General features: G+C 46.2%; 1 protein-coding gene across 2 annotated transcripts in view; it reads left to right on the plus strand.

The window, feature by feature from the left end:
* The first annotated feature begins 1,235 nt into the window (after window positions 1-1,235).
* The window catches only part of MAPK11 (mitogen-activated protein kinase 11), a 58,618-nt gene continuing 45,841 nt past the window's right edge, over window positions 1,236-14,012 (plus strand). Inside the window, exon 1 of one of the 2 annotated variants that reach the window (XM_081211808.1) lies at window positions 1,236-1,264. In XM_081211808.1, coding sequence (XP_081067934.1) covers window positions 1,251-1,264 — 14 coding nt within the window. In that variant the 5' untranslated portion in view covers window positions 1,236-1,250. Of the gene's footprint in view, window positions 1,265-9,925; window positions 10,167-14,012 lie in introns of those variants that run through there. The other variant, XM_081211807.1, reaches the window with a different exon arrangement.

Consider the following 14,012-nt stretch of genomic DNA (forward strand, 5'->3'; position numbering starts at 1 on the left):
TTTAGTCGTGTCCGACTCTTCGTGACTCCATGGACCAGAGCACGCCAGGCACTCCTGTCTTCCACTGCCTCCCGCAGTTTGGTCAAACTCATGCTGGTAGCTTCGAGAACACTGTCCAACCATCTCGTCCTCTGTTGTCCCCTTCTCCTTGTGCCCTCCATCTTTCCCAACATCAGGGTCTTTTCCAGGGAGTCTTCTCTTCTCATGAGGTGGCCAAACCTTGGATGTGAATATTATATTCACCAAAAGTGGAGGGGACGGTTCTCTCCATGCCCGCCATTGATAAATATATACCAGTTTACGGGAGCTCACCAAAAGCAAATCAACGGTTTTTTTGCAAAAATAAGCAGGCGGATTAGTTCAAAGTTCATTGTAGCAAACCCACAATGTCTATAAGTGCAAGAGAGAATGTGGTGTGTCCCGTCCCCCCCAACTCTGGGCTTCTGCCATTGCTTGATCTGTAAACACAACTGTACAGTGTACCTCGGGTTACATATGCTTCAGGTTACATACGCTTCAGGTTACACACCCCGCTAACCCAGAAATAGTGCTTCAGGTTAAGAACTTTGCTTCAGGATAAGAACAGAAATCGGGCTCCAGCGGTACAGCGGCAGCAGGAGGCCCCATTAGCTAAAGTGGTGCTTCAGGTTAAGAACAGTTTCAGGTTAAGAACGGACCTCCGGAACGAATTAAGTACTTTAACCGAGGTACCACTGTACTTGAAGCCATGGATTCCCACAGATTTTTTTGCATTCTAAATCCAGGTGTGCAGATAGTAAATGGCTCCTAGGCTAACACACCCATGAAACAATACGAGATACAGTACATGCCAGAGTGGGCAGAGCGCCATTCTTTATCCAGCGAGGGTGGGGCTTGGGCTGCTGTCTTTGAAAACAGTAGGCCTTTTGCATATGCTCCTTCAGTCAGAGGAAAAAGAGGCCCAGCAAACACATAATAAGGTGATCCTATCTTAATACTAAACATTTGCATAGTGATTTCGAGCGTTCAAAAGATCATATGCATTATGTACTTGTAACCTTTACATCAACCCCGTAATATAGGTTCAGAATTTCTGTTCTCCATTTTGCAGATGTGGAGACTGAGGCTGAGAGAAAATGGTTAATAAATTTGGTAGCATTTGCAGTGCCACAAGAATCTTCATTGTTTTCTCTTGCCTGGTTTCATGGTAGAAGCAAGGTTCAAACCAGGAACTTCTCTTAGCCACTTTGTGAACTGCTGGCTATGAGTTGATGCAGATTTTAAGGTATGTTGTGTTGTTGTTGTGGTGGTGGTGGTGGTGGTTGTGTTTCTGTATATTATGTTGGAAACCACCCAGAGTGGCTGAGGCAACACAGTCAGATGGGTTGGGTACAAATTATTATTATTATTACTATTTAATTATTATTATTAACAAATTTAATCTATATTTCCAAGATAGCCCTGCAAAATGGAGACAACTTCTGGGGATGTTCTTCCTTCACCTGCAAATGCCAGTACAGTGGTACCTCGGGTTACATACGCTTCAGGTTACAGACTCCGCTAACCCAGAAATATTACCTCGGGTTAAGAACTTTGCTTCAGGACAAGAACAGAAATCGTGCTTTGGCGGTGAGGCAGCAGCGGGAGGCCCCATTAGCTAAAGTGGTACCTCAGGTTAAGAACAGTTTCAGGTTAAGAACGGACCTCTAGAACGAATTAAGTACTTAACCCGAGGTACCACTGTACCTTCAAAGCCCACTCAAGGCATTTACTAAAGATAAATTCTGGTGCTCAGACTTAATGAGCTCTGGCATAAATTGAGGGTGGATATTTAGGGAAAACCAAATATTCAGCACCTCTTCACATAGCAAATCTGCTGATGGGCAGCATTCTGCAGTCAGTAAATTTCTCTGTGTGCCAGTTGGCAAATACATTGGGGAAATAATTTGAAGGATATCATTGTGTGCTCTTTGCTTTATGTCCTCTTCATATTGCAAATTTTGTAAAAGCAGACGGATAAAACGGAAAAAGTTATCCGTCGGTTAATGTCATGGCTTGCCAAGTATGTCATTAATGTTGGCCAAACTCTCCTTGTGTCTGGGTGTACGTATTTGATTCCCAAAGCAACGTTTGCTAGAATGGCTCAAACATTTCCCCAGCTATTCCAAAGCATTGACAAACATGCCAATTCAATTTCCTTACAGAAACCTGCCGATGGTATTTATAGCTGAGTGTATTTTCAGACAAGCTGGCCACTGATGAATAATTTAACAAAGAATTAGCTAAAACCAAATGCCTGAAAAATATCCTCAGCCATCCTCATGGCTGGAGACAATTCACCTTCTTATTTATGGCATGGTATACTCATTATCAGTTTGTTCATTTCTTCTCCTCTGCCCTGCGACGTTGATGTTTTGAATCCTCTGAAACATGAATGGGGCAGGAAACCTAAATACGTGAAGGAGGGAGAGCCATTGAACATAGTGGGACTTAATTCTGAGGAAATCTGTTGAGGATGACGCAGTAAAACTGTGTGGTGTTGTTCACTGCCTGATAAAACTTTCAGGTCAGATACAGAGTGCATCTCTGGAATCCATGTATAAAACATTCCTTATATATCTAAGAAGTGACAACCTTGTAATAATTGAGCTAATTTTCAGATGAGAACAATACAAGCAGACCTTGGGGCGGCATTGAGGTTTCCATGCAGGCATCTGGAAGGAAAGGCGAGGTCAGCATGGTGCTGTTGGAATCAAAATACCGACCGGCTATTTAAACAAATCTGAAGGCACACGTCAGAAGTATATTGAAATGTCATAATGACGCAAGACAGTGTATTGGAAAGTGTGTCTGCAATAAGGGCAGTGATGCGGCTTTTGCGCAGACCTGTTTTGCTTTATCAGTTGAATGATCTCAGATCACTTCGTGCCTCTGACGCAGTAGGTCATTGATTACGAAAGCATAGGTCCTCTTAAACCGGTTTAGGGTATGGTTACCAGATGTCCCCGTTTCCTGGGGACAGTCCCCGGATTTACAAATCTGTCCCCGGACAAAAATCCGTCCCCGGAATGTCCCCGGATTTCATTTAATGTGCCCGGATTTATATTTTAAGTGTTGTAAATGTATTAGTAGGGGTTGAATGTTGCGTGATTGGTTCAACGGCACAAGACATATCATATGGTGGACCAGCCGGCCGACTGCCCATCGGTGCTCCAGGGCCAGGAATACCCCAGAGCCAATGCAGGGAGAAGGAAAAGAGGAGAAGGAGAAGGAAGAGAGAGAAAGAGGAAGGAGAAAAAAGAGGGAAGCCCTGGCCGTGCCACCGCCGCCACTGAGGAGGAGAGGTAGGAGAGCATCAGGCGGGCAAGGACATGTGGCCGAGCCCAGGTCCGACCCAAGCCTACTCCACGGTGGTTAGCGTTCCAAGAGTGCAGGCCGGGGCCCAAAGAAAGGCTGTGTGACAGAGGAGACCACAGAAGAGAAGATATTACTTCTTTAAAGAAATAAAAAATAACCTTTTTTAGTAACTTTTTTTCTCTTTTCAAAAAAAAGAAGTGTCCCCGGATTCTTTGAAAAAAAATCTGGTAACCTTAGTTTAGGGTCTGTGATGCCTCAACAAGCCCATAGCTCTGATCAAGAGAACTTTACTGCCAATGCAAATGGCTAATGCTTGGGATGGTTATGTGTTACCTACAGTCATCCAGTACTGGGCATGAGCAGTAGGGTCTCTCTGCACCACCTGAGCATTACTTAGGAAGGTGATGAGTGCTATTAGAGCCAACAAGGTTGATTGTCTGTTTGGATGGTGGAAGAGAAGAAAGTGTGATATATATTTTTAAAATTTGTAAAGGTAAAGGACCCCTGACAGTTAAGTCCAGTCGCGAATGACTCTGGGGTTGCGGTGCTCATCTCGCTTTACTGGACAAGGGAGCCGATGTTTGTCTGCAGACAGTTTTTCCGGGTCATGTGGCAGCATGACTAAGCCGCTTCTGGCAAAACCAGAGCAGCCCACGGAAATACCGTTTACCCTCCCACCGGAGCCGTACCTATTTATCTACTTGCACTGGTATGCTTTTGAACTGCTAGGTTGGCAGGGGCTGGAACAGAGCAACGGGAGCTCACTCCATTTGCGGGGCTTTGAACTGCCGACCTTCTGATCAGCAAGCCCAAGAGGCTCAGTGGTTAGACCACAGTGCCACCAGCATCCTCTTGTTAACATTTATTTAGCATAATTCGAATACTGCTTAGTTGTTTAAAAGGGGGGAAATGGCTTAAGCGGTTTACAGGAAAAATATATAACATGCATTAAAATTATCCGTAAAAAGTCAGATATGAAAAACAAGTAGACCTAAAAAAAAATATACATCAAAATATAAATAGTATCAGCAATTAAAAATATACATTATATAAAAGAATATTAAAACGCATGTATGCTTGCCTAATCAAGAAAGTTTTTAGCAGTTATTGAAAACAGCACAGCGAAGGTGTCTACCTAATGTCAATGGGCAGGGAGTTCCAGAGTGGAGGCAATAGCATCTAATTAAATACTGTGGAGAATATACTTTTAATCTGCCACCTAATATTTAGAAGAATGTGCACCCACTGATAGTCCCTGGCAGACACCCCATATCATCACCTCCTCCACCTGGTTGCCATTTACCTCACCTCGGAAGCAGGACGGTTCTGAAACAGGGGTAGCAAATAATAATAATAATAATTTATGATTTACACCCGCCCATCTGGCTGGGTTTCCCCAACCACTCTGGGTGGCTCCTGACAGAATATTTAAATATTTCAGATGTCTTCTAAGGGTCAGATAGTTGTTTATTTCCTTGACATCTGATGGGAGAGCTTTCCACAGGGTGGGCACCACTACTGAGAAGGCCCTCTGCCTGGTTCCCTGTAACCTCACTTCTCACAATGAGGGAACTGCCAGAAAGCCCTCGGAGCTGGACCAGGCTGAACAATGGGGGTGGAGATGCTCCTTCAGGTATACTGGGCTGAGGTTGTTTAGGACTTTAAAGGTCAGCACCAACACTTTGAATTGTGCTCAGAAACGTGTTGGGAGCCAGTGCAGGTATTTCAGGACCGGTGTTATATATAATGGATCATAGCAATCAAGACCGGCTTTTACCTAGACATGCATAACTTTTGCAAGTCTGTCTTTGTTTAGGAGAAGTTGCACCTGGCACACCAAGCTAAGCTGTTGAACGGCACTTTGTGCCATGGAAGCCGCTTGGGCCTCTACAATAAGGGCCAAATCTATAACAGAATCCCCAAGCTACAATCTTGATGCATTAGAAGAAAGTGCAGTTATATCCGGAACAGATGGAACACCACCATTACCTACCAACAGTATCTGTCGTGTGTGAACATAAATTAGGTTGATAACTAAATAAATGCAAAGGAACACTGTTCTCATCAGAACACTACAACTTAATGATCTGTTAAATGGGGACTACAATGACTTGCCACGTTAAAGAGAATGATTAATCAAAGAACATCTGTGCATGTTACAGCATTTCCCCAACATGCAAACTACATTCACGTAACATAGTCCTGCAAGATGACCAACTGTTATGTCTGAGCACCATCCAGCCAAGGTTAAGTTCAGGTCTCAGTGCAACAAGTCCGTGCACTTGACACCTGAAAAATTATCCAGTGGAAACTCTCCACGTACAGAAGCAAGGCTGAAAAACTCTGTATCTGGAACGGATATAATATGTTGATGCAATAAACACATGAACTGCAGTACTGTGAATTTGTTTCCCAGGAAAAGACTGCTATCTTGTGGTGTATAACAATGCACAACTTTCTTCACGAAAGCAAAATGGGTCGCCTCCTAAAACAGGAAACCACCAAATGCGCAACACATGTGCTTGCAAACAATCTTGCAAGTACCTGGGTTACGATTTGCTTGCTTCTTTCAGTTCCAAAAGCATTTGTCTTCACCATGCACCAAGCAACACTGAAAATTGCTACTTACAAGGGCTGGGGAGAGAACACAACTAGCTTCTTAGATTCATAGGCATCTTCCTTTGTAGGAGACAAGTTAGAAGCAGCTAACCTTTGGCTGTTAAGCAAGGGATACAAACCCTGGGTACATCTTCACTTCAGCTGCCTTCAACACGAATATCAACTGTCTGTTCACTAATGGTTCCTCATCATCCTGGAAAAAAGTGACAAGTATAGTTTCCGGATCAAGAGAAGTAATAATCCTGTTCTGCTCTGCCTTGGTATGACCACACCTAGAGTACAGTGTCCAGTCCTGGGCACCACAATAAGGAGGATATTGACAAGTTGAAACATGTGCAGAGGAGGGTCTGGAAAGCAAGCCTTATGATGAATGGTTGAAGGAGCTGGATAAGTTTAGCCTGGTAAAGAGGAGACTGAAAGAAAATGTGATGGCCATCTTCTAACATCTAAAAGACTGTCTCGTGGAAGATGGAGGAGCCTTGTTTTCTCCAGCTCCAGAGGCTAGGACCAGAAGCAATGGGTTCAAGTTGCAAGGAGATTCCAACTAATCATAAGGAATAGAATTGTGGGCACTAGTTTGTTAAGGGTTTCTGGGAATTATAACTACATTGCCCAATGACAGAATGCACTTTGTACTTTAAAGGTATATTGTTGACGCAGTCATGCTGATCTTCTCTAATTGGGACTTCACACACACATTCAAATAAGTCCCTGAGGATTCACTGGGTTCCCTGGAAAACTACTATCCAATACTCTTTCAGCAGAAGCTTTGTTCACACAGGCATTATCAGATTCAAAATATTTGGCTGTTTGATGCACAGAACATGGAGATGAAAACCACCCAGCTGGGTAAATTCAGAATGTTCAGGAGAAGGGCATAGCAATATGATGTGTCCTTCTCCACTCAATCACTGCCAAGGAGGAAACACTGGTGGCCTTTGGTCTCCCATATTTATAATTCATTTGTTTCTCCAGACTACAATTTGACCTCAGACTCGCATAAATTAAAGGTGGCTGTTCAGGTTTTGCTTGAAGCTATTCTAGACAAAACACAGTTCTACCTGGGGGAGAAACTTTGAACATCGCATTGACAGCACTGGCTTTGTTATCCACAATTATGGCAAGGCACCATAAAACAAGACAGTGGAAAATATTTGCATAATTAATTTGGAAATGTTCTCTGGGGTGTTGTTTTCATTAGTATTCCAAGCCATTTTAATCCCCTCTAGAGGAAAATATGTAAACAGCAATAGTTGCTGCTGAAAACCAAGGTGCCTGCAAAGACGGGTATGACTTTAGGGAAGTCACTAGGAAACCAGAATTGATGGGCCTCAACTCTGCTTTTACGTGGCATTGACAATCCGAACAGCTAGGGGGGTGCTTGCTTTTTTCTGGTATATTATTTAATTCTAGTATTATTATTTAAATTTCTATACCTCCCTTCATCCAAGGATCACAGGGTGGTTTACAATAAAAAACATAAAAATGCATGGCATAGTAAGAAACAAAAACATTACCCTCTCCCAGTTAAAGGCCATAGATTTAATTAATTAGCCAAAGGCAATGATAGGTGCTAGTTCATAGACTATATGCCTTCAGGATTATGGAATTAAGAACAGGTTAGGGGGCTGGTGCTATGTGTGTCATCATCCCCATCCCGACAGGGCTGGGGGACCTCCAGATGTTGTCAAAGACTCCAGCTCCCATCAGCCCCAGCCAGTGGGGCCAATGGTAACAGATGATGGGTGTTACAGGATATTATGAAACTCTCAGCGTCGTGAGTTTGAGCGCCACGTTGGGTAAAGATTCCTGCACCGCAGGGAAACCAAAATGCTTGTTTACAAAGCTATTGTACTACCAACCTTACTGTATGCTTATGAAACATGGACCACTTATAAACGGCATCTCCAACTCCTCGAAAGATTCCATCCACGGTGTCTCCGGAAAATTTTACCCTCACTTGGGAAAACAGGCAAACTAATGCCAGTGTTCTAGAAAAAGCAAAGATCACCAGTGTAGAAGCAATGATTCTTCAACATCAACTTAGTTGAACTGGTCATGTTGTTCAGATCCCTGATTATCATCTTCCAAAACAACTACTCTATTCCAAACTTAAAAATGGAAAGCGTAATGCTGGTGGTCAACAAAAGAGGTTTAAAGACTCTCTCAAGACAAATCTTTAAAAAAATGTACTGGGAAACACTGGCCTGCAAGTGCTCCAATTGGAGAACAGCCTTCACCAAAGGTGCCATGGGCTTTGAAGACGCTCGAACTCAGGACGAAACAGAGAAATGCACTAAGAGGAAGGCATGCTTGGCAAATCCTCACTGTGATCAACTCCTGCCCGGAAATCTATGCCCCCACTGTGGAAGGACGTGTGGATCCAGAACTGGCCTCCACAGCCACTTACAGACTCACTGTTAAAACGGTGTTTATGGAAGACAATCTTACTTGGCTACGAGGGATCGGCAAAGAAGAAGAAGGAACTATATGACCCTGCTGCAGGGCCAGATTTAGGTTTGATGAGGCCCTAAGCTACTGAATGGGGCCCTTTATATGTCCAGCTGTCCTTTGTCCATAGCTGTCAACTTTTCCCTTTTCTTGCAAAGAATCCTATTCCGAATAAGGGAATTTCCCTTAAGAAAAGGGAAATGTTGACAGCTATGCCTTTGTCAACAACAAATTGTTGCTGTTTTTTGTGTTGAATATATGCTATGTGGTAACATATGGACCTAATAGGTATCTAAAGCCATTTGCACATAACAAAATATGTATTTTATCAAAGTAATTGTTGAAAAGTCCATGCAGAATGCAAAGTCCATGCAGAATGTAGGCACCCTATACAGTAGTACCTCAGGTTACACACGCTTCAGTTTACAGACTCCGCTAACCCAGAAATAGTGCTTCAGATTAAAAACTTTGCTTCACAATAAGAACAGAAATCAGGCTCCAGCGGCGCAGCGGCAGCAGGAGGCCCCATTAGCTAAAGTGGTGCTTCAGGTTAAGAACAGTTTCAGCTTAAGAACAGACCTCCGGAACGAATTAAGTACTGAACCCGAGGTACCACTGTATATAAAAATAAGCAAACCAGTGGTATTTTAGGGAGCAGGCTAGCAGGCGGGGCCCATTACTTACCGTATTTTTCGCCCTATAGGACGCACTTTTTCCCCTCCAAAAATGAAGGGGAAATGTGTGTGCGTCCTATGGGGCGAATGCAGGCTTTCGCTGAAGCCTGGAGAGCGAGAGGGGTCGGTGCACAACAACCCCTCTCGCTCTCCAGGCTTCAGGAAGCTCTGCGCAACCCTCGGGAGACTGGCTCCGAGGGTTGCGCAGAGCTGCCTGCAGTCCCGGGATCAGCGCACTTCTCCCCATCGCCAGCCCCACAAGCTCGGGGGACAGCAGGGAGGCAGAGCGTGCCTTCCCACTGTTCCCCGACCTGGTTCTTCCAGCCCCGCACCTGGGGGGGAAATTAAAAAAAAATTCTTTATTTCCCCCCCAAAAAACTAGGTGCGTCCTATGGGCCGGAGCGTCCTATGGGGCGCAAAATACAGTACATCATACGAGCCTACGCAACACAAAACACTGTTGCTGTATGTAGGTTTTATTTTATTTGCTTTTCATCTTCTATTTTGGAAATGTACATCCATTTTTTTTCCTTTAATTTTTTTTGGGGGGCCCCAAGAGAGTGGGTCCCTAAGCTATAGCTTGTCCCTTCCAAGAGGTTCCAGTCGCAGCACTACCTGGCGGTCCACCTGGGGCTTCCTGGCCTAAGGCGCGCCAGCACATCTACTTTAATGGCCGGAGTTCCCTTCCACCAACCTTTAGGGGCCGGCAGCTCGTTCTGATCAGCCGGGAGCCCCTTTTTCGAGGGGAGATCCCGCCCCTCGGCTCCTTCTCCCTTTCCCTCGACTTCATTCATCCTGTCCCTCCTCCTCCTCCCTTTTCCCCTCCCCCTAACCGCCTCCTCCCTGCCGGCGGTGGCTTCCTGGCTGGCTGGCTAGCTGGCTCTGCAACTTCCAGCTGGAGCTGCCTGGCTGGGTCTCCGCCTCTGCCTCTGCCGCTGCTTGTGCTGCCGGCGCTACTGCCGGCTGGGGGAAAATGTCCGAGCGAGGCGGCTTCTACAAGCAGGAGCTGAACAAGACGGTGTGGGAGGTGCCCCAGCGCTACCAGCACCTGACCCCGGTGGGCTCGGGGGCGTACGGCTCCGTATGGTAGGTGGAGGCTGCTCCGGAAAGGGGGGCTGCTTTGCTGCGCATAAGCAGCAGCAGCAGAAGGTGTGCGGTGAGCCCCGGGCAAAAAGGCTCCGCTCCAGCCGTGCAAAAGGTTTTTTTCCTCGCTGGAGCTGCGGGAAGCAAACAATGCCAGCGAGCAGCTGGGCGCTGGAGCCGCTAGGCCTGCCTGGTGCATGGAAAGCCAGCGCGCACAATGGGTGCGCCCCTAGACAAGGCGTCCCCGGGATCTGCATGCGTCCAGGGTTTTGTGTTTTTTTTTGCGGGGGGGGGGACGACACCTGCGCGGATTGCACGCACAGGCAGGTTCTACGCAGCTGCCCTAGTTAAGCCCCCCCCCTCCCGGATGTATGGGCGAAAGCCAGCCACCCTAGGCTTGTATACCCACCGGGTAGGTGGGTGCGGAGACCACCTGGGATGTTAGGTACACGTACGGGAAGGTACGCTGGGAGGCAGGTGCGATCCCGCCCCTGGTAGTTGCTTGGTTCGAAAGCAGGTGCACAGGTGATGGATTGACATGTGTGCCTTAGTAGGCCAGGCGAAGGGGGTGGACGCTGGGTGTGCATACAGGAAAATGTGCATATGCAATGTACAAACCGATCATATTTCACCCAGGATAATGATTTTGGGGTAGAGAACAAGATATTCAAGGTGGGTTAGGTGCTCTGAACAGGAGGGCGTCCATAGGTGTACACACACACACACACCTATATAGAATAGTAAGAAAATGCTTCTTTTTTTGTCTTGCGTTTTGTGTGTGCAAAGCCTGAGTGCGTATTTGCAGACAGCTGCGTGCGAGGTGCATAGTATAACAATAGGTAGGACCCCTTCCCATGGAGTGCATGTGTGCGTTGACCTATAGCCCTGTGCTGTGTGTCACGGGTGGGGGTGGGCTGTGCTCATTTTCCTGCCTTTTCCCTGCCCCCACCGGGAGTTCGGAGAACACACAGAGAGAGGCAAAGCTGAGCTGCGCTCTCACAATGCCATTCAGCCTGGAATTCCTCGTGGGTTGCTAAGGGTAACCCTGGGCCGTGCCAGCCATTGAAAGAGGTTTCCCCAGACTATTTTTAAGACCTCCTCCTCCACCACCGAACTGCACTGCTGAATGGGACTGTGGCAGGGCAGTGCTTTTATTCGCACAGCCATTGTGGTCAAGTCCTAAGTGTGCTTTTAGGAACTGGGAGCAGCGCATGAAAATACAGACTGATTTCCCCTCCGGATGAGCGAAATATTAGACCTGGTTCTCTGCCACCACCTTTGAGTAGCTTTAAAAGCATTGCATGGCAGCTTAAGATAACCTTCCTCTGAAACGGTGTTTCCCAAACTTGAGTCTCAAGCTGCTTTCAGACAACAGTTCCCATCATCCCTGACTACTGGCCCTGCTAGCTATGGATGATGGGTGTTGTAGTCTGAAAACAGTTTGAGAAACTCTGAAATATTTTTATCCTTTTTCCAGTCACTCATGACATTGCATGCAACATTGGGGGTGGGGGCTGGCCTTGTTTTGGCTCTGTTGTGCAAGCCAGAAGCATTGATTTAGCAATAGTTATGATGTTAGCTGTCACTTGTTTAGGGCATGGTCGGAAGCAACCAAAGGCAGTGTCTCTGGGCCTGGTGAGTGCCTGGGTAAGTGATTGGTACTCGCCATGAGTCCATCTATCTCAGTATTGTCTTCACTGACTGGCAACAGTTATCCAGGTTTCAGGCACGGTTCTCTCCCAATTTTATGTGGAGATGCTGGGAATTGAAGCTGTGAACTTCTGCAGCCAAGCTCTACCACTAAGCTATGGCCCTTCCCTAAAAAAAGAATCCTATGTATAGTCCACGGAGGAAAAGGATGTGTGGAGGACAGAAATGCAATAAAGACAAGAATATATAAATACTGTCTTCTTTAGCGATCACTCGTAGCCGAGTAAGATTGTCTTCCATAAACACGGTTTTAGCAATGAGTCCACAAGTGACTGTGGAGGCCAATTCTGGATCCACACATCCTTCCACTGTGGGGACATTGGTTTCCGGGCGGGAGTTGATCACGGTGTGGATTTGCCAAGCGTTCCTTCCTCCTAGCACGTTTCTCCCTTGCGTCCTGAGTTCAAGTGTCTTCAAAGCCCATGATACCTTTGGTAAAGGCTGTTCTCCAACTGGAGCGCTCACAGGCCAGTGTTTCCCAGTTGTCAGTGTTTATACTACATTTTTTAAGATTTGCCTTGAGACAGTCTTTAAACCTCTTTAAATACTGTAAGGTTTTCATCGCGACCTCCTGCTTTTGTGTGGTCAGTAGAAAGCAGAGAATGGGAGTGAATTGACCGTTTCCATAATGGAGGGAAGTAAGCACTGGTGTTTCCCCAAAGATGCGCTGGGACTGCTGCTGTTTTGCTTCTTCATGAACCATTTGGAGCAGTGAAGTGTGTGGATGATGCCAGTTCATTCATAAGGGTGAAACCCGAAGCTGCCTATGGGGAAAAAACGGCCAAAGGATCTGTCCAAACTTTGCGATTTGACAGCAAAAACGGCAAAGAGGATAGTCAGGTAACAAAGGGCCCGAAACACTGAGTCATAAACAATTTGCAGCGTTACCTGTGCACCCTGACGGGGTCATGTGAGTGTACAGGAAATGCGCCTTGAGGTTGTGGTAAACACCTCACCGGAGGCATCAACTCAGCGTGCAGTGATAGGAAATACTCTTGCATTTCAAATTTCTTGGAAAGGGCCTGAAAGTAAAGTGCCGGTCTCATAATGCTTTTATGTAAGTCTTTGCTTTGGCCACATTAGGAATATGTGAGCAGCGTAGGAGCAGGGCCGTCTTAAGCATATCTGGCGCCGTGGTGCAAAGATCCCTCCAGCACAGACACACACACCCCCTGTTTCCCAGAGTTGTCGACCTTTTCCCAAGCCTCTGCAGGGATCGCTCTCCTCCTGCGGAGGCTTGGGAGGCAAGCTGCACGCCTGCCAGCCATATGGTTGGCGGGGTGCAGCTGGCAGGCCTGCAGGGAAAGGGGAAGCCGCCGGCAAAGCCGCGCAGCTCCCCCATTCACTGGGGCACCCCGAGAGGCCGGCGCCCTGGTGCAACACACCACTAAACCCAATGGGAAAGACAGCTCTGCGTAGGAGACAACTCCAGGGGGCTGTAGGTGCTTGGACACCCACAATAATATCATTGGGGGGGCACACACAAAGTCAAAGAAAGGCAGGCAGCCTCTGCTGCGCTGCCTCTGAAAGAGAAGCAGTTCCGCTCTGCCCTCCTCAGCCATCAAGCGAGTCACCCTTGTGGGGGAGTGGCTTGGACAAGGAAACAGGGTCTCTCTGCCTCAGAGTTTAAGCCCCTCCCTGCCCCAAAAGTGGAAAGAAGCAGAAGCCCAGCAAAGGAAGAATGGATACAAAACCATATGGAATATGCAGAAATGGCCAAACTTGCCGCTAGAATAAGAAATCAAGATAACAAACTTTTTATAAAAGAATGGAACTGGTTTATTGAATATTTACAGATAAATTGCAAACAGATAAAAAACATTTAGCAGGATTCTTGTAACAACCTGCAGTTTAACAAGAGTATGTATTTACAGTAGATAATTAAATGAGCAAGTTAAATGAATTTGGATATGCAGAAGATATTAAAAAATAATGAGGGGGAAGGAAGTCAAATTTTGAAATGTTAAATTGATTGTAAAACTAGTGAAAATGTATACATTTGAAAAGTAAAAATACAAAACGAAGAAAAAAGAGAAGGGTGTCTCACTGGATGTGGAAAGGAGGAGGAAGAGGAGCTATTGCCACAACTCGGATGTGCAACATCACACACAAACACACACCTGCAGGTGTGCGCATGTG

The sequence above is a fragment of the Podarcis bocagei genome (genome assembly GCF_964188305.1).
Source record: "Podarcis bocagei genome assembly, chromosome: 10".
In the NCBI taxonomy this organism is placed as follows: Eukaryota; Metazoa; Chordata; class Lepidosauria; order Squamata; family Lacertidae; genus Podarcis; species Podarcis bocagei.